The sequence below is a fragment of the Capsella rubella genome, unplaced genomic scaffold (genome assembly GCF_000375325.1).
Source record: "Capsella rubella cultivar Monte Gargano unplaced genomic scaffold, Caprub1_0 scaffold_1, whole genome shotgun sequence".
Lineage (NCBI taxonomy): Eukaryota > Viridiplantae > Streptophyta > Magnoliopsida > Brassicales > Brassicaceae > Capsella > Capsella rubella.
In genome coordinates, this window is record NW_006238923.1 from 9,103,025 (window position 1) to 9,122,392 (window position 19,368).

A 19,368-nucleotide genomic window follows, 5' to 3' on the forward strand; every position below is an offset into this window, starting at 1 on the left:
AAAATATTATATTATGAGATTAAAATATTATTAATAAATAATTTTTTATTTATTTTAAAATAAAAAACGAATTTTAATATTTGTTTTTTTTTTTGTACCATTTGTTCCTCATCAATTTTGGGGAGGAACATTTTTGTTCTATTGTTCCTCATTTTGTGAGGAATGTAGAGGAATGATGTGGAAAAATGATTCCTTGTAAATGGTAAAAAAAATTGAGGAACGAAGAGGAATGTCACATTCCTTCTCATTTTCTTCCTAAATCATGGTTACCAATCGAGGCCTAAAATAAAATTTATACATCTTCACAAATCAAGACCGTGGGAAGTAAAGATGTATTGGAATTACAAATTTAGGAGAAACGTCTCATCATTAGTCGTCATATAGTTTCTTCGACTAAGATGGATTATTACAAAAGGTAAATAGAGAAACAACAAAGAGGGAAGCTATATAAGCTTTGTGGACGACGTCGAGATGGCATCACTAATTATCCCTCGTTACAGATACATGTTAACGTAAAATATTGGAAATGCATACAAGTCCGTACGTGAACGTACTTATAATTTTGTTTATAATGGAGCACCCATGATCAGAAACGGAGGAAAGTTCCAGTGACAAAGTTGGCGATATTTCCGGTATTCGTCTGGACGACACTGACCAGAGTAACGGTGGAAGAGATGACAGCGTCCGGTGGGAAAACGGAACACGTGGCCACAGGAACACGTACCGTGACAATGCACCGCGAGCGGTCAAAGGCAACAGTGTCCGCAATTTTGGCCAATATGTTGAAGGCACCGGCGAGATCGGTCACTGCTTGGCCGAGAGTCGCGCTTGAACCGGCACATGTTAAGAAAACGGTCGCATCGTTAACGAGAGGCGCGTTTAGGTTACCGGTAAGTGTACAACGCAAGACACCTCGAACACTGATTGTCCCAATTTGAAGTCCGTTTATTATAAGGCCGTGGGAAAGGGAAGCGAGTGAAGCCATGAGAACAATGGAGAGGAGAAATACATTTGCTTTCGCCATTTTCTTTTTTCACTTTGGATATTAGTTTCAACAATGAGTGTTTTTGTTTTTGGTTGTGGTGTGGCAAAGAAGCAAATGGGGAGGGATATTTATATTGGTATGAAACTGGGAAAATATATTATCTTCGTGCTAGTTGTGTCGTCATTAAATCATTTGGATACGACTTTGGTATGGTCTGTATGCATATAGTTCCATTTCATAAATTGGACTTTACCTTTCAACTTGCTCCGGTTTAATTAATAAATTTTATTATGATAAAATTTTAAGGGACAGATATCAAACTTTCAAATATTATATAAAAAATCTATCTCATTTTAACAATTAACACTACATATTTTTGTTAGGTCACTTTAACAATACATTTAACACGAAAACTTCAATTACAGAAACGTAAACTTGCAAAAGAATGAATTATATACATTTGATTAGGTTAACCATGCATGTCTTTATACATTTACGATAGGTGATTTTTTTTTATTCTTTAGTTATTAAAAAATTAAACTCTAATGGAAATGGCTAACTTGGTATATTTTTGTACATTTTCTCTGTAATGTAAATTTTAAATTTATTTATATTTAATGTATGGTGCCTTTCTCAAAAAAAAAAAAAAAAAATGTATGGTGCAAGAAATTTTAAATATATATTTCATGTCCCGCGCATAGTGATGGCAAAAGAAGTGGGTAAAGTTAGCCATTGTGATTTGCCATTTTAGGAATATTTTCTAATATATTCAACAATTTGAGGACATAAAAGATGACAAATTAAGATAAGCATGGACCGCGTGGCCATGGACCAGTAAAATTTATATCACCCGGAAAGAGTGGGTAACCATCATCATCATTGTCATTATATACATCATCATCATCATGATCATCATTAACATCATACCATGCCTTTATCAATATCATTTAAACACCATATCGTCATAACTCATCAGCTTGCCATCTGAAGTAGCGGCATCACCATCAATTCCTCCACCACCAAACTATCATCAGTATTATTCTCTTATCATCATCATCATCATCATCGCCATCATTATCCCATCATCTAAGTGGGATTTTTAAAAGCATTTGCGACATAAAACATAGTAACTTTAGTAGTATACATATAAGTGCCTTTTTACAAAACGAAACAAAGCCAAGAATCAGATCACTCAAAATACATTAAATCCCAATATATACAATATACTGGCACTTAGAGAGAAGCTGTTCAGCTTCAGCTTCTTGGTTTGATTTAATGTCGTTATCGCCGTTTGATTGTCCACGGCAAAATGAGCGGAATGGGAGCATTGTCGGTGAAGACTCTCCGACTTGATGTGTCCTCAATCCTCATACTTCCACTGGTCCTAAAAGCCACGCCATTTTGTTTACACCAAGCGAACCACCGCTGTAAATTCATCAAAGAAGTTGACCACGGGTTAATACTTTTGAAGGCATGACTGAGTATGCCTCCAGTTATTTATGCATCTTGACACGAGATTACTTGTCTTGCTTAGTCAAAAGCTTGTAAGAACTTGTCAACTTGAACTTGAAAATATTTGTAACATATTTTTTTTGGTTGGTGCTTATACTTCCTTACATATTGTTTTCCTTAGCTACACTAGTTTTCTTTTAAATTGTTTTTATATGTTTTTATTTCCGTTAATTACATTATTAAACGAAATTTTACACTAGTTTTATTTTAAATTGTTTTTATATGTTTTACAATGCAAACTCTAGTCTATATGTGCTCCATATGTACAACACAATTACAAAGCAAACAATGTTACAATTAAACCAAAAACAAAAATGTAAATGACCTTCAAATCGAACTGCATATATAAACTACCAAGCCTAATTAACATAAAGGTAATTTATTAATTAGCAGTTTTTTTTTTCTAGCCCCTAATATATTTAGTGTTTTCTTAAATATTTTCTTTTTTGCTAAAACTAAACTGTTATATATAATAATAAAAATCAATAAAAGTTTATTAACAGAAATCAAAAGTTTTATAACCTTTTATTGATTTTTTTACGGAAATTAGTGATAGATGTTGACCAAAAAAAAAGAAACTAAAAGCTCATATCATTCATTAGCATAGTACAAATTGAAAAATAAAATAGTTTTTTTTTTAACTATGAAAAAAAAAGTTGTAGACGTATATGTATATCAAATACGGTTAGCCACATGCGACCAGCCAGCCAACCCAAACTAAATACAAATTATTCAAGTATATAATATCATTATTTATATGATAATCACACATGAAATCAACCAAGAGGGAGTTACTAGCTCATAAGCTTCGTGGAGCATCAGCCACTTCCTTCTCTCCACAACATCTCACTGTAAAACTTAATTAGAGTGTTATTATTCAGCAAAGTCTTCCTTGCATCAGCGACTGGTAAATGGGTTTGCTGAGAAAACAGCAGTATTTATGGAACTAGTCAGGATGACGTTGATCAGACTAAATGTGGCAGAGAGGACGCCATCCGGTACGACAAGATTGCAATTTCCTGCGGGAAGATTAACTCCGAGACCGCAAAAACTAGGGTCAAACAAAGCATTGTTTAAAATGTTGAGCACGATGGTAAATGCACCGGTCGTATTGGTCACTGCTTGACCGAGACTAGTGGTTGAGCCGGCACAGGTTAAGTAAACAGTGGCATTCGAGATCGCAGGGGCTCTAGGATCTCCGACAGGTGAACAATACACGACACCTTCAATTATGATACGGGTTATGTTGATGCCAGGGACTGAGACTATGCCATGGGAAGGAGATGACAGTGCAGCCATGATGATAAGTATGGAGATGAGACCACCATTTAGTTTCACCATTTTTTTTTTGTACTCTGATATGATTTGTTTTGTAGAATGGTTTTTCCTGTCTATTGCTACGAACTGAAGAAGCATATGGAAAGGGGTATTTATATGGGAAGAATGAATGGATTTACGTATGCCGTATTGTTACGGATGTGTTTTCTAACTCTCTCTCAGTTGTATTGGTTGTAGATGACTGTTAGGTCTTTTTTTGTGCGAGCCATCCTTGCGCAGGAGCCAAAGGGGCAAGGGCGATGAATGTTATTTCACATATGATGTGAATATTATTATTAAATGTATGTACTGTATATGTGGTTTTTCGTGCACGAGATCATTTTGAAGTTACTAAAAAGTGTTTACTGCATTAAATTTCTCCAAGAAAAATGAAATAGAGAAATATGTGTTCCTTATTAGAAGAGTTTCTATCATATTAGCAAAATCGTAGTTAATGCGTTTTGTACGTCTGGGATATCTATAACTCTATTATGAGGTTCATATTCGTCGTTAATTATAACTATAAATGTTAAATAGATGAATAATCATGTCATGAAAAAAATCAATTACAGTATGTTGTGTTTCCGTGCTTTTTGGTTGCCATTGGGGTCAAACTTTCGTAAGAACTAATCGATACTTTGACTGCAAGGTGTGACGTAAGCTCGGATTCGGAATTAGTTCATCATGCTAGAGGATCTTCCCGGTCCACAGTACTTTTTTACAATACAATACGTTGCCTACTTAAACCAAGAGTCAAATCTTTCAATCAATCCTTATATTCACTAGGCACTGAGAAAATGTTCAGCTTCCTTTGGTCTTGAATCAAAGCCGTCCTTGTCGTTCGTTTCTCCACCGCAAAAGAAGCGGAATAGGAGCGCTGTCCATGAAGACTCTCCTGCCGTCTCTTGTCGTGTATTCATACTTCCACTTTGGTCCTAGAAGCCATGCCATTGCAGTTCCACCAAGTAAACCACCAATCTGAATTCATCAGAGATATTATTATCAGACCACTTGCATTCGGTCATTGATCCAAGAAAATCAAAATGGTTTATACATTTGAAGGCATGATTGGGTTACTTACATGTCCCCAGTTATCTATGCGTCTGGACATTAGACCCATTGTCTGCATAGTAATTAAAGCTAGTTAGAATTTGAGAGACATTATCCAAATTTATAATTCTATTGTAGCAATTATGTTTCTTTCTGTTTACTACTTACCATGTTTAAAGCAATAACTTGAGCTATCTGCATTAGATCTTCGTTGCCACCTCCGACCATCTGTTTGTGTCTTATAACAAATACCGCTACCGAGCCAACCTACCAGAATTATAGGACATTCATTTAACAAACTTCATCTGTACCAGAGAACTCTGAAACAAAGGCTTATGGTTTTATGGGACTTACCAATCCAAAAATTGCACCCGAAGCACCAACTGATGGCGCTTTGTTGAACCAGTAGCTCATTGCTGAACCTAGAATTCTTAAGATGGGTTCTGTGAGTCAGGAAACTCGAAACACAGAAATATACTCATCCACATCAAAGTCTATGAACAATTAGTTACTTGCAATTGCGGATGTCAAGTAAACGGAAATAAATCGCTTTGGGCCACCTAAACTCTCAACAGTCGGTCCAATGGAATTCAAAGAATAGCAGTTTATCTAAAACCAAGAGGAAGAAACAGTTTAGCCACACAGACAGCAAAAGGAAAAAAGAAAAAAAGTAAGCAGCATTGATAAGAAATAACAAAAACTGAATGATTGGTTAGAAACAGACCAAGAGATGCATAGGATTCGCATGAAGAACAGAAGCTGTAGCCAGTCTCCATAGCTGACCTCTTTCGATTAAACTATTTATCTGCATTCATCCACATATATCGATTTGCAGCAAGAAAAACAAACAGTCTCACATTGTTAATTAAGTCTCTGCATATGTTTTTACCTTGGCTCCCCATGTAAGCACTTTCCCATCAGATGCAACTTGTGCAATATACATTCTGGCATCATTAACACAAAATGATATCAATAATAAGCATCTGTAGCTCATAACCTGATCAAGCCTTATAAAAAGCATTCCACAAAATGCCACAACAACATATCAAACCAAAAGAGCGTACATTACGTTGATGGCAAGGAGGACATTGGTCCATCGCCTTCCGTTAACTGTGTTTCTCTTGGAAGTCTCAGGGACCGATGATCCTTCCTCACCTCCTCTAGGGTTGATCCTACTCCCTCCACCATTAAAGAAACATACAAACGACGAAGACGGTGACATTCGGATATCAACTCTAGACTTGACAAAACTCGACCCATTGAGTAGAATCACTCTTCGGTATCTTGCAAACTCCATTCTCGCAGCATCCGAAAAAAGCTGCAGTCTCTGTCGAAACAGCACATATATAGTCAAACAAAACCGAGATTGGCTTTGAAAGCTTGTGAAATTTCACAATCTCCATAAAATCAAAAGCACCAGACAAAGCAATTTTAACACAAAGAGCTACAATTAGTCTCAGATTGAGGAGAAGAAGTGATAAGAGACGGAGTAAGGCGAACCTGAAGGGAAGAGCGAAGATGGGAGCTAAGGCGGAAGTGACGGGTAACATGGTGGCAGGCGTGTACGGATGCGACGGTTGCGAGACCTCGAAACGCCGTAGATCCAGATTCCGGTGGCCAGAGATTGTGGTGAGGTAATGACAGTGATGATGATACCATCTCCTCCTCCTTCACGGCTTCTCCAACTACTACTGATGTGATTTCTGATTTTACCCTCTTGCTTCAATTTTTAATTTTTTTTTCGCTTCTTGCGTTTGTTACCTGTACAGGCTGTACCGAACCCAAATCCAATTCGAATTTTATAAAACAGAACCGTTTAACCGAACTTCACTAAATATTTGTAAAAACCTATTCATTTGTGCTTTGTGTTCGTTTTAGAGGAATATCTGTTTTTAGTATTTGCTTTCTTTGGTACAAGTAGGCCGAAAGGAACTTTTGGATCAAATCAAAAATCATAGAAACGCTCCCAAGGACAAAAACTTATCCTAAAGGTCAACAAAAAACAAGTTAATTAGATAAGTCTTTGAGTACTAAAAGAACGTAAAAAGGACAACTCCGTTATTTTCATTCATGTTTTTTCTTTCCTATCATAGTTCTCTACAGATATGGATGATTTAGTTACTCTGAATGTGATGTTTCCCGTATTTTTGTTGACTTGAACCTTAAATGGTTACTCTTTTGTTCCGTTGTGTTGGTTTGCTAATGATATCGATGTCCGGTTCCTGAAACATGCTGTCTTCTTTCTTGTTTTTCATCGTACACTCTTGTCTTAACGTGATTTCTTATCAGTTATAACCAAGTAATGTGTAAGCTTAAGTAAAGAGTCTACTCATTAAATGTTCAATTGATTTTCGAATAGAGAAGAGGGTTAATAGTAGACGTCTGACTCTCACAGTAGTAACTGAGTATTGAGACAATATTTTGGATCTGCCAAAAAAAAAAAACCAAAAGCATATAGATAAAAGAGAAAGACAAGGGATTAGCATGAATTGTGAAGGTAGATGAGTGGTTTCTTCTATTCACAAGCGAGCTTGGTGTCAAAGCTGCTTAAGCAAATTGCAAACGCCTGAAACGCCGACAATGGATACCTATAATCCATTGTGAACATATCTTTACCCACTTTACCAAACTGGAGAATCACCTTGTCTTGCTCCGGGTGAGGGGGAGCAGCCGCTGCCCCGCCTGTTCCTTGAGGCTGCGGCTGTCTTGCTGCTACAAGCTGGAAATTCTTTACCGATGCAACTGTCACTCGTCCGCGGAAATTCAAACACCAGCATTGTAACTGCTCGTGCCACCTCGGCTGCTTGTTCTTTAATATCAATGGTCTGAAACTTGCTTCTTCTTCGTTGTCTTCGCAGGATATTCCGATTTCAGAGAATCTTGAACTGTTGAAATCGAGGGAGCGGTGGTCGAATGACGATTTGGAAAAGGAGATGTTACTGCGGAATGATTCATCGAGAGAGTATGGAGCCGGGATTAGTTTATCGGGTTGGTTAGGGACCGAACCGCCTGGTTCAAGTGATGAAATTGGGATGGAGTTCATGATGCAGTGCATTCGCCGTGGCCCGCGTGTGCCCAACACATTGAGCTCATAGGTGATTTGAGCAATGTTGTAGCTGCCGGATGGGACTTTAGGAGAAACTCTTCTGGAGTGAAATCTGCTCCTGCTTGTTCGATCAGTGATCAGTGCACTCGAAGATGTGTTTGGTGGTGGTTGTGTGTCGTACACCAAGAACTTTGTCCCAAGGAAGTTTGATCTGAGAGAGAAAGAAACCTCAATGAGCTTGAGTTATAGGAATCACTAAAGATACATTTTCTACACACAAGAAATCCAAACCAGACACGTACCAATCCATTTGGTTTTTGTATTTCAAAATGCAAGAGATTTGAACCAAAAGCATCAAGGACTGAAAACGAACCTGAGTTTTCCAAGGTAAGAGTTGCTGGATCTTGAGATATTATCAGCATCCATGGAGATAATGTACTCGGTCCGAGTAGTTCTACGAGTTCTTTTAGCCGAAAGAAGAAATTTCCCATTCTCCACTAGTAGAGCTGGAAAAAAAACATTACTCAATTTTTATTTAGCCTAAAAACTAAGTGAATTAAGAAAACAAGTAACTTGAGTCCAAACAAAGCTTACCGGGACTTAAACAAAGAAAAAGGTGAAATGTTAGTTTTGATTTATCCCTTTTAATGAAACACTGAATCATTGCATCACGCGGCCCTGGCTGCAAATTTTTACATCACAAAACAAAAAGCTTATTCATCAGTAGTTTGAACCAAACAACATCAAATTAGCAACAAGACCGTAGGGAGCAAAACCAAACCTGTTTGAGGGAAACTGGGAAAGTGAGCTTTCCACAGATTTCAGGACATAAAACAATCTCTTGGCACATAGCTCTCCAAGACCGACAAACCGAAGCACAAGCCACGACATGTTTTCTTGCAGGCCAATTACTCTCACTCTCCTCTAATCTTTTGATCACATCAAAGAGTAGCTCTGGAGGAAGATTAGCCCATCTGCTTGTCTGAACTATCACAGGCGACAAGAGATCACGAGAAGACGAATACTCACGGAACGAAGAGCCCTGAGATTTCCCTTTATGAAGACTCGAAAGCCTGAAATCAAAACTCCTCCTTGACAAGCTCCCAAACCCATCTCTCAAATCTTGAACAATGCTCCTAAACGACATTTCTCTCTTTCTCTTTTCAAAGATTCTTCTCAACAAGACCAAAAACCTCTCTTTACAACCAGAAATGCCTAAATCCAATAAAGAGCTTTACACTGAGATGAGAGACTCCACTCACTGTCCATTATCATAAGCACCCATAAGAGAAAAAAGTGAATCAGGTTAGCAATTCTGAGTCATCTTCTTAATAAGTAAGAAATAAAAGAAAAAGAGCCAAGAAAAAAAAGTAAAGTGGAGCCTAAAAGAGAAAGAAGCTTGGCAAAAGCTTAGGAAAGAAAAGATATACAAGCATCGCATGCCCAATAAAGAAACTAGGTCACGTCCCCAATATAGCTTTTCTTTCTTTCTTAGGGACAATAATTAAACACAGAGAATCTGATGATAATTCACCAAAAATGCCCCAAAATTGAGATCATAAGATGCATAATCAGGACGCAAAATCTGATATTGAAGCAAAAAAGCTCAGATATTACAGCTAATACTCTTACTTAAACTGGAGATAACAGAGTCGTATCCACACACACACACACACACATAAAAAAAAAATCAAGAGCATTAAACAGTTTCCACAAAATTCAGGTCATCATATTCAAACCGAATCTTTACAAAAAGGGAAATTTACTCATCTGATTTACTTGTACTACTAGAAAGTCAAAAATCTAAGTTAATTTCAGACAAGAGTACAAGACTGTTTTTTATGACAAACAAAAGATTATACAACAACAAGAATCAGAGATTTGGGCTAGATAAAGATCAAAGACAGAAAATGAAAAGGGTTAGTAAAGGATGAACCTTTGAGACAAGCTGATGAAAACCCAGAAGCTTTTTAATTACACCCAATCTAACAAATCTCTTCAACTTCAGCTTCTATCGCCGACCAAAACCAGAAGCTCAGCAAAAAAGCAAAGAAGAGAATCAGGGATTCTTCTTACAAAAAAAAAACTCTTAAAATCCTCCGGAAATTACGGATAAACAGAAGAATTAGAGACAAGATCACAGAGATTTAAGCAGATCTATAGGAGAGCCTAAATCTAAACACAAAAGAAGCCATAAAGTCAAAGAAGAACAACAACAAAAACCAGAAAAAGATAAAGTCGTCTTCTTCTTTCTTTTTTTTGTGCCTTCTTCTCTCTACTTTTTTTTATTTCCAGTACTCAGGAGCTTTTCTTGATTTTACTTTAATAGTTCACGAGACAGCAAGAAAATGATTTAAGAATTATAATATATAAATAAAATCTAGAGGGACTCTCTCAAATGGCTTTTTTTTCTTCTTCTTCTTCACTTCCTTGTTGGATTTTTCTATCGAATTTATATGACAATTTTATATATATATAAATCTTGTATACGGAAGAGAGAGAGAGAGAGAATGAAAATTGTAATAAGTGGACATTGTGAAGCATTATTGTCCACGAGGCCGCATGACCTACGCCTCGCATCAAGCGAAGACCCAACCATAGTTTTGACTTTTAACAAAACCAAATAGCCAAAAAAAAGAGTTAAAACCTTTTTTAACTAAATTGTTGTAACACTGATAGAGATTTTACACCATTGAACTTGGAGTCTTATCACTGAATAATACAAATCATTTCGATATTGATTTATACGGTATGTTTCATCACATCAATTTTTTTTTTCTTAAGTCAAATTTCTTGTTAGTTTATATATCATAAATTTATAATTAAATGAATTGGAGTATGAGTAGATCTATGATGAAAGGATATATATACAATTAAAATATTACTCTTTAAAATATTAAATACCTAACCCCATTCAATTTTTAGTAAGTTATTATGAACTTTCAGAAAAAATCAAAACGACTTAAGATACTTTATTAAATACTTTTGGGGGATGAGAAAAGTTTAGCTCAAGCCTTAAAAGTTTCAAGTTATAACTATACGATTTGGCGAACACGTTTTTTGTTCTTATATAAAACCATGCACTATGTGAAGAGTATTGGATTTTAACAGTACTTCTATAGAATCTGAGAAAAATTTCGAATCTTTAAATAGGTTTATGCATTGTTTTATCAAATATCAGATCATTTGGTTTACAAACACGATCTTATCAATATCTATAATTATTTAAGAGATGTTATTATAATCTGATGATTCAGATCGACCAAGATTAGATCGGTCAGCAAGCCTTAATGCCTAGCTCTACTCTAGCCCATTTCAATTTTCAGATAAGAGTAGTAAATCTTTCGGGTGGAGAACATATAAGTCCTCGTGCTTTCTATTTAGTAACTTGTTACAAGTGTGTATGCAACCCACTTTTATTGATAGAGATCGAAATGACACGCATACATTTTGCTATATCATGATTCATCTCTTGTAAATGCCCATGTGGCATTATGAATATTTTGCTACCTGCTGTCGATTGTATAGGCATCAATTACCAATAATGCACTGTTTTATTTATGGGTGATTACAAACTATATCGACGGTATGGCATCATGATCATTGTCATGCTACCCGTTCAAAAGTTTGTATTATGTAGAAACTTTTCTTTTAATAGTATAGATTCTTTTTTTAAGAATCTATATATTCCAATATTAATCATAGTTTTGCGCATACCGCATATTATTATCTAGCCATATATAGTTGTTGTTGTTGGTTACAACATAACTATATGAAATGGATCGTAGTGAATATGAAGTTTAAGCACGAGTCTCTTTTGTCTTTTCACCTCCTGCAATTACAAAAAGTACATCAACATGATCAGTTCCGAGTGCCCTTTTGGTTTCCATAGAGTTACAAAAGCATCTCATCGTTCCACAACTCATGATCCGGTTCTAGCAGATAAACATATGGTATTAAGTTTCATCCATACAAAATTCAAGATCAGGTTTCATTAATCTATTCTACTAGACAAATTAATATTGTTACCTGTACCGCCACACCGAACGTAGCATTTGTGGTGACATCGAATCAGCTTTTTATCTGTATTAAAAGAGAGAATATTAAAACGGATGTGTACATGGAAGCTAAGGATGATTAAGTAAGAAGGGAGTACTACTCACTGTCGGGATTGACACAGCCAGTGGTGCAAGCGTCGTAGCAGTTGACTGCGTCTAGCTTTCTAAATGGTTTGGGGCCTAACTTAGCCTCCGCCACCATATCCATGTTGGAAAACAAAGCCACCAGAATCAGAAGTGTAGCCACTACCGTCACTTGCTTCTTCATCATTCTCTCGATCACTCCCGGATTTTCTCTTTCGTTATCTCTTAGGTCTTCTTTGTTTTTGGCCTTCTCCCTCTAGTCAAGGGCGATCTGTTTTTGGGTTTTATAAAAGATCTACGAAAGAAGAAAAAAAAAAAAAGAGGCAATGTTGCCATGTTTGACTACTTGTCCATATGTACACGCGTCATGATTTATCTCCCTACATTTCCTATCCTTTTATATATCCAAACCCTATTACATTGAATCTAAGTGAAAAATAGATCACCGACGTATAACGTATAAAAATTCATTATGAGATAGACATGCAATCCTATGTATATTAACAAAAAAAAATTAACTTTTATCCAATGATAGTCTTTATTTGATATATAAATCGCGTAATAGCTGTCACTATATTGCTCCCTACTTTTTTTTTTTTTCCTTTTTATATTGATAATAGCCTACTTGTTGTTTTACTAAGGTAGTGTATTACAGTGTTGCTTAGTTATTGCAGCAAAAAGCATCCAAACACAGTCTACCTTAATTTCAATCTCGTAAATTAACTGTGTTCCACAATGTGGAATCCTTCAATACAAGTAAAACATTTCTAGGCCTTTATGTTGGAGTGATATATCAAATTTGGGAATGGGCCATGTCCATGAGCATGTATTTGCTTGGCATACCCTAGAACTGGATCGATCGAAGAAATAGAAGACAAGACGTGTGAGTTAGCACCTAGCCAGGAGAGTTTTTGATGTGAAAGAGGCATGTGAGTTAGCCAGTTTTTAGTAGTTGCAAGGAAACATGACAAATTGATTAGATCTCAGTTAGACCGGCTGATCCGGTTCTCAAAACGATTCAAAGTTAATACAAACCGGAATAGTATATGATCAACCATTGTTGCTGTTTATTTATTATTGGTAACAAACTTACAATAACTATATCACTGTTACAGAATATGTTTTGGAGAGATACGTGTATTATAAGAATGCGATTACAACATAATTTAATTTATTGGGATCTTAGTAAAATATAAGAGTTTTAAACACCAGTCTCTCTTGCCTTGACAGCATCTGCAATCACAGACACAAAGTACATCAACATCAGTTCCAATTCCCCCCCTCTTGGTTCCATACTATGACAGATCAGAAATTCCGATCATATGTGAAGAAAAAAAAAATTTTCTACAACCTTAGCCGACCGGTTAATCAGGGTTGCTACAAATTAGACAAATGTATCACAGACCGGTCCGGTATGGATCCGGTTTTCATAATTTTACCTGGGCCGCAACGAATGGAGCACTTTTGATCGCACCGGGACGTCTTTCTCGCTGAAGAAAAGAGAATGATTTATACAAATGGATAGAGAAATCTTTTTGGTGGGTAAATTAATAAAGAAGAGAGATAGTACTCACGGTCACGTTGGACGCAGGCGGTGGAGCAACCGTCATAGCAGTCTCCGGGGCCTAATTGAGCCTCAGCGACCATATCCAAGTTGGAAGATAAAGCCATCATAATCATAAGAGCCACCACTATTGTCACTTGCTTCTTCATCATTCTCTCTTTTTTTTTTCTTTCTTTCTTAGATCTTCTTTGTTTTTGTTTTTTCCTACTCTCTCTTACAAAAGTGATATTTTGTGGGTATTTAAAGAAATGTCCCCGTTGCCAGGTTTGACCGATAGTGCAAGTTCACGTGTCATGATTCCTCTCCCAACGTTATCTATCCCTTTTATTGTTTACTTCAAAAATTGCTTACTACTCTTTCTTTCTTCGACGGTGGACTAATAACTTTTATGGCAACTAGCCAACAACGGTGGACTAGTTAATGGTTATGCCATTAGGTCATGCACTCATTTTTTTCCTTTTGTTAAACTTGTTTACTTAGACATAGTCAGAGTCTACACTATTCTATATATACATCGCACGGAAAGCACATCTAAATCCAATTTAAGTAATATAGTTACTTAGCACATGCAACTGTAACATTGAAACATTTGATGTTGAGTTCCAACCTCGAGCCAAAGAAAAAAGTACCAAAACAGTAGATGAGAACCACATATGTGAAGACTAATTAATCACTTCAAAAAACATAAAATATGAGATGTAAGGTTGTGGAGAACTAGTTGCCATAATTTATTACGACGAGTTTGCGAATCAAACAATGAAACAAGCTAGAAATATAAAATAGCACTTTAGGGGTATAATAATACGTATCAAGTTGTAATTGTGTTTTAAAATTGAAGTCACGCAGAAAAATGAAAAGAGATACTACAATGGCTGACTTAACACCAATTCACGCAATCATATGGATGGATATTCACGTATCGATCATATTTTTATACTCTGCTTCTATTGGTAGACTCAAATTATATATGATGATGTAACACATATGGTTGATTCAAGGGACATCTCTATTTATAGCTGGTAGACTACCCAGGTTCATTTCTTTGGCATTCTTATTTGTTACAGTATGGTCGGATACCGTAGTCCTTTTCTTCTTTTCCTTCATTTTACACCATACCACTAGGTATACTCCTCCCACCATTATAATGGCACCGATTATACTGTAATTTTAGCAAAGAAAATTTTAAAGTGAATAAGATTCACATTAATTATATCACTTACAAAAAAATAGTTTAGTGGTGACATGATCGAGTTTGCTATACCTTCCCAAATGAAGCGTTTCCTCTAAAGCAAATGATCCGATCAGGGCTACGATAACAAGCCGTATAGGGCTAAACACCGTAACAAATAAGGGTCCTTTTGTTGCGATGCACCATGCAACCAGAGGCACGACCAGTCCGGAAACCACGATTCCCTACACATAACGGACAGTAAAAATATAAACGTGCGACACATTTACGTATATAGGTCATTATTAGGTGCATCTATAACCGATCCTTAATTTATCAGATTTTAGATTGTTTATACCGAATAAAGCGTAGCTACGAGGGTAATGTTCCATCCTAATCGCCATTGCTTCCAGTCGCTATCCGAACAAAGAGCTACAATCACACACACAAAACTTCCCACCGCATTCATCAGACTTGTGTTCCAATAAAGTCCTCCAAGCTCCTTGCCTATTTTTGCCTGTAAACCAAGATTTTGCCTTGTCTTTTCGATCTTATCAACGTTCAAAACATATTTTCAATTAGTAGCTCTATTTTTTTTTCCGACTATCTCTTCTACATTACACTATTTATTTCTCAATTCTTCTTAGCAAAATTTACAATTTTGTCAATTATATTTTAGTTTATATTTGAATATTAGTTATGTATAAACATGAATCACTTATGTTTTTCTTTTTTTTTTGTAGTAGTAGCACTTGCCTGCAATAGTAACCAAAGTGAGGTGGAAACGTTACAGCCAAGAACCATAAGAACCCCTGGGATCGAGATGTGGTGGTTCGTAGCGGCTCGGCTATATAATTGACCAGTATCCGAGTTTTTTAGTAAGTCAACGTGTGTTGACCAGATATGAATCTCAAGACCTTTATAGAATATAAACACAAGGACTCCACCGGCACCAAGAAGCGTTCCCACCAGCTTAGCCCTCCCTTCGTTTGTTCCCAGCCGTAGAGTCTCCATCCTGTTGGCCAACGACAAATCGAACCGAACCGATGTTAAATAAGAATTAGATGTACCATTTAGACTTTTAAGTCATCATCAGCAGGAAAATATTCAAAGCTTTGATCAATGGAAGAAGTTTGCAATTTGGTTAAGCATTAATGAAGGGAATAGATTGTAACACTTGAAAAATTGATGAATTAAAGTTTTATGTGTCTAACCTAAAAACCAAACCCAATACCAAGGTGATCACCGGGCCAATTATGCTGGTCGCAGCTGAAAAGGTGGCTGATGTCCTAACCAGACCCGGCAAATAGAGAATATTTGGTATCGCCGCTCTGCAAAGTAGTCATAAACCTGAAATTATTGCCATGCAAATAATTCCATGGGTGCTCTAAGTTCAAATGCTTAGTTGCATGCAATTTGGCAATCCCAACCATCCTCATTCATTAACATATACACACTGTAACACTGTTTTATCTATGGATTTTTAATTTATTTTATTTCACTATATTCTCTTGCCATACAAAAATAAATAAATAAAAATCCCAAAACTTCAGCTAAAAAGTGTATTACTGTACTAGTTTAAGAGTACCCGAGCAACCCCGAAAGAGATGCTAGTAAGAGCAGCCTCCAAGTGAATTCTGGCCGCTTCTTCCTGATGATCACGTGGAATCAAAAACAAAAACACTATAATTAAAATATATAACATTGAATATTAAATCAATATGAATTCACACAAATGACTTGGTTAAGTTGGTAATATATTCAATAAGGTCATTTGAATGTGTTTACTTGTCCTAATTATGTTAAATCTGACCTTTGGAAGATGAGAGCGAGAGGAAACATGAAAAGAGTAGCGAAGGAGAGACGATAAGCCACAAGGATTTTGAGGTTCGTACCATCATTGGCCGTTACCTTAAACAAGATGAACATTCCTGCGAACATAAACTGAACCGCCACCATTGCGACTGTACCCTTCATTTCTCTATCTAACACGCCCCACAATTTTCTGGTTTTTACTTTGATATGCCCACTCTAGCTATAACTCTTCTACCATTAACTATCATTCAGTGCTCCTGAGCCCATGATGACCAGCCTTATTTATCCAGCCAAGATGTTTTCGTCTTTAATCCTACCTCTATACCTTTTTCATTGTGCTCCACTTCAATTGTAGAGATGACCGTCAACAAGATAAGTGATGGATGTTAGAAGATGTGAGATTCAAAATACATGTTTATAGAAACCAGTGACTTAAGTAGCAAAACAAAAGAGATTACGTGTTGAAATGTATATACATGATCAAAGGGAAAAACAGAATATATACAAAGTGAAGACGTAATGCAAAACAAAAAGAAGAAGAAGAAACTATTTATTATCGCTAGCTCTAGTGAATGGAGTACTACCTCCACAAGCTTTCAAGAGCGTTCACTGGAAAAGAATCTTCTTCTTTTTTGCAAAAGCATCTTTTTACCATTCTTATTAGATCTTAAACGAATGGTAATGCGTTTTGCTATTTGAGCCAGAATGACAATGCATCGGTGCTACTACTAATAACTTTTAATTAAAATACATATAGAAATTTGATCAGTTTAAACAAGATTTAAATAAAAAGTAACATATTAGGTTGACGTTGACACGTGCTAAGCATGCTTTGTGGTTTCCTTCGATTGCTTTTGCCACACACAAGAACTCCAAAAAGAGAGTTAGAGGCTCCTAACTCGTTATTGTCAGTAGGCAACATGCGTACGTAAAGCCATAAACACTTGGTAAAAATCCAAATTTGGAAGTTTTGGTTTTGGATTCTCTCTTCCATTCTTCTATATACAGTACCTCTCTATCATGTGACTTGCGTCTTGTTTTAAAGATGATAAATCCGAAAATGAAAAGCGAGTATCGACACATACATATTTTAATAATGATGAAAGCGAAAATATCTCCAAATATAAATTGCAAATTTGCTACGACCGTTTAATTGCAAACTTTTAATTAAAATTTCATAAAATTATTAAACACATATTAAATAATTCCTGCTGCAAATTAATTGAACTAAGTAAAAAAAAAACTAATTGAAAATAGGGAAAATTAGCATTATAGTACATTTTCAAAACTTAATTTGTGATATAGTACATTTACTATTCAAAATTGGATAAATAGACAATGGGTCCACTATGTAAGATAGATAATGTGTGAGATAGATGAGAAAGTGGGGTATAGTGTAGTGGTGGTAAATTACAAAAGGGTAGATGTACAAAAGGCATCCGTACAATTCATTTGTACATATAATTTGTGTACAGTTTGATCTGTACAATTGTATTTGTACATATATATCATATTGTACAAATACATGTATAATACAATATAATAGTCAATATACATACAATTATATCTATACATATATCATTGTATATAGTTTTTATACATACATTTTTCTGTACATATAATAAATATACAGTTTGATCTGTACAATTGTATTTGTACATATATCCTATTGTACAAATACGTGTACAATCGTTTACGACTTGTAAACTAATATTTGTACACTTATTAAGTTGTACAGATGTACATATGTACACGTTTTAAGTTGTACGGATTAGATCTGTACACTTAGTAAATTGTACATATCTAAAATTAATGAAAATTATTTGTTATTATCAAATAAAATCTTCAAACAAAATGCATATCATATAATAGAGAAAAAAACATAGATTTTTATATATTTGAAACTTGTAAAAAAAAAAATTCATTGACTACTATTTTAGTTTTTAGATTGAAGGGAGAATATAATTAAAAAGAAAAAAGAAATAAATGAAAAATATGTGTTTAATGGCATTTGTGTAAATATGAGAAAGTTGAAGGGGTTCTAATGTCTTCCAAATAGTGAGAATAGTAAAAGCTGACTAATTTGCCAATTATAAATAGTGATTGTACTATTTTGCTAATTAAGTTTCAAAAATGTACTAAACTCACAATTATTCCTTGAAAATATGGATTAAACTAATTATTGAACCCTTAATTTAAAACTAATTGAACGATTAAACACATATTAAATAGAGGCATATATGTATAATTTAATGTTTTTTAAATTTGTGTGAATTGTGTCAAACTCTTTGTAAACAGAGGGAGTATTGTTTTATTTTTATTTTATTTTTGATAACTCATGAGTGATCACAAAGGTTTTCTAGGCCCAAAGACTAATCTCCTAGGGCCGGAGGAAAGCATGTTAAATCTCGAATCCCCATGGCCAATGCGACTTGTTTTTTTTTTCTTTTTAAAGGCTTGGACTCAGGAGTATTGTTTTATTCATTCATGTTGGTTGTTGTTTTTGTTGTAATTGGTTCTATTTTATTTTTGATGTATATATTTTTTTAAACTTACCAAATTAGGAAATTAATAGAATTTTCTGGTTTCAACATTATTAATTTATATAAATTTTACTGTATTGTCTATAGCAATGAATAATGATGTATACATTTCGATTTTATCACCAGAAAAACTACAAAACTATCAATTTCATTTAAGACTCTATTTTTTTTTTTTGGTCGGATTAAGACTCTGTTTTGACATAAAGCTAAGTTCACATTATAATCC

General features: G+C 35.3%; 6 protein-coding genes and 1 pseudogene across 6 annotated transcripts; all 7 read right to left on the minus strand.

Annotated features, from left to right (window-relative positions):
* Positions 1-586: 586 nt before the first annotated feature.
* LOC111828647 lies at positions 587-1,024 on the minus strand. The gene has a single exon (XM_023777116.1). It carries the CDS (start codon positions 1,022-1,024, stop codon positions 587-589), a length of 438 nt encoding a protein of 145 aa, XP_023632884.1.
* Positions 1,025-3,064: 2,040 nt separating this feature from the next.
* On the minus strand, positions 3,065-3,987 carry LOC17899280. Its single transcript, XM_006306198.2, has one exon. The coding sequence runs from the start codon at positions 3,911-3,913 to the stop codon at positions 3,395-3,397; it is 519 nt and encodes a 172-aa protein (XP_006306260.2). The 5' UTR covers positions 3,914-3,987; the 3' UTR covers positions 3,065-3,394.
* Positions 3,988-4,464: 477 nt separating this feature from the next.
* On the minus strand, positions 4,465-6,641 carry LOC17898598 (RHOMBOID-like protein 10, chloroplastic). The gene is made up of 9 exons (XM_006306149.2): positions 6,365-6,641; positions 5,929-6,191; positions 5,754-5,808; positions 5,589-5,669; positions 5,377-5,473; positions 5,219-5,286; positions 5,033-5,131; positions 4,896-4,937; positions 4,465-4,792 (listed from the first exon to the last, which is right to left on the minus strand). The coding sequence occupies exons 1-9, from the start codon at positions 6,521-6,523 to the stop codon at positions 4,637-4,639; spliced, it is 1,020 nt and encodes a 339-aa protein (XP_006306211.1). The 5' UTR covers positions 6,524-6,641; the 3' UTR covers positions 4,465-4,636.
* A 535-nt stretch (positions 6,642-7,176) lies between these two features.
* Positions 7,177-10,328, minus strand: LOC17897902 (tubby-like F-box protein 10). Its single transcript, XM_006307468.2, has 5 exons — positions 9,847-10,328; positions 8,692-9,171; positions 8,505-8,592; positions 8,284-8,416; positions 7,177-8,121 (listed from the first exon to the last, which is right to left on the minus strand). The coding sequence occupies exons 2-5, from the start codon at positions 9,055-9,057 to the stop codon at positions 7,380-7,382; spliced, it is 1,329 nt and encodes a 442-aa protein (XP_006307530.1). The 5' UTR covers positions 9,058-9,171; positions 9,847-10,328; the 3' UTR covers positions 7,177-7,379.
* Positions 10,329-11,445: 1,117 nt separating this feature from the next.
* Positions 11,446-13,783, minus strand: LOC17899742 (annotated as a pseudogene).
* LOC17900244 lies at positions 13,096-13,841 on the minus strand. The gene is made up of 3 exons (XM_006304296.2): positions 13,627-13,841; positions 13,492-13,542; positions 13,096-13,285 (listed from the first exon to the last, which is right to left on the minus strand). The coding sequence occupies exons 1-3, from the start codon at positions 13,766-13,768 to the stop codon at positions 13,254-13,256; spliced, it is 225 nt and encodes a 74-aa protein (XP_006304358.1). The 5' UTR covers positions 13,769-13,841; the 3' UTR covers positions 13,096-13,253.
* Positions 13,842-14,373: 532 nt separating this feature from the next.
* LOC17899342 (WAT1-related protein At1g25270) lies at positions 14,374-17,293 on the minus strand. The gene is made up of 8 exons (XM_006306489.2): positions 17,184-17,293; positions 16,598-16,942; positions 16,373-16,435; positions 15,999-16,115; positions 15,541-15,799; positions 15,143-15,301; positions 14,878-15,029; positions 14,374-14,775 (listed from the first exon to the last, which is right to left on the minus strand). Exons 2-8 carry the CDS (start codon positions 16,759-16,761, stop codon positions 14,610-14,612), a joined length of 1,080 nt encoding a protein of 359 aa, XP_006306551.1. The 5' UTR covers positions 16,762-16,942; positions 17,184-17,293; the 3' UTR covers positions 14,374-14,609.
* Between the last annotated feature and the right edge of the window lie 2,075 nt (positions 17,294-19,368).

Bases quoted from the DNA above. Each gene is read 5' to 3' on its own strand.
- LOC111828647 (XM_023777116.1), bottom strand. From the start codon at position 1,024: ATGGCGAAAGCAAATGTATTTCTCCTCTCCATTGTTCTCATGGCTTCA.
- LOC17898598 (XM_006306149.2), bottom strand. From the start codon at position 6,523: ATGGTATCATCATCACTGTCATTACCTCACCACAATCTCTGGCCACCG. The intron at 6,192-6,364 runs GTTCGCCTTACT...CTGTTTCGACAG, and splicing joins ATCTTCGCTCTTCCCTTCAG to AGACTGCAGCTTTTTTCGGA. The intron at 5,287-5,376 runs GTAACTAATTGT...TAAGAATTCTAG, and splicing joins CTTGACATCCGCAATTGCAA to GTTCAGCAATGAGCTACTGG.
- LOC17899280 (XM_006306198.2), bottom strand. From the start codon at position 3,913: ATGCTTCTTCAGTTCGTAGCAATAGACAGGAAAAACCATTCTACAAAA.
- LOC17899342 (XM_006306489.2), bottom strand. From the start codon at position 16,761: ATGAAGGGTACAGTCGCAATGGTGGCGGTTCAGTTTATGTTCGCAGGA. The intron at 16,116-16,372 runs GTACTCTTAAAC...ACTACTTTGCAG, and splicing joins TCTCTTTCGGGGTTGCTCGG to AGCGGCGATACCAAATATTC. The intron at 15,800-15,998 runs GTTAGACACATA...GTTGGCCAACAG, and splicing joins GTATTGGGTTTGGTTTTTAG to GATGGAGACTCTACGGCTGG.
- LOC17897902 (XM_006307468.2), bottom strand. From the start codon at position 9,057: ATGTCGTTTAGGAGCATTGTTCAAGATTTGAGAGATGGGTTTGGGAGC. The intron at 8,417-8,504 runs GTAAGCTTTGTT...TTTTTTTTCCAG, and splicing joins TTTTCTTTGTTTAAGTCCCG to CTCTACTAGTGGAGAATGGG. The intron at 8,122-8,283 runs GTTCGTTTTCAG...TTTCTCTCTCAG, and splicing joins TCTTACCTTGGAAAACTCAG to ATCAAACTTCCTTGGGACAA.
- LOC17900244 (XM_006304296.2), bottom strand. From the start codon at position 13,768: ATGATGAAGAAGCAAGTGACAATAGTGGTGGCTCTTATGATTATGATG. The intron at 13,543-13,626 runs GTGAGTACTATC...TCTTTTCTTCAG, and splicing joins CGCCTGCGTCCAACGTGACC to CGAGAAAGACGTCCCGGTGC. The intron at 13,286-13,491 runs GTAAAATTATGA...CTGTGATTGCAG, and splicing joins CTCCATTCGTTGCGGCCCAG to ATGCTGTCAAGGCAAGAGAG.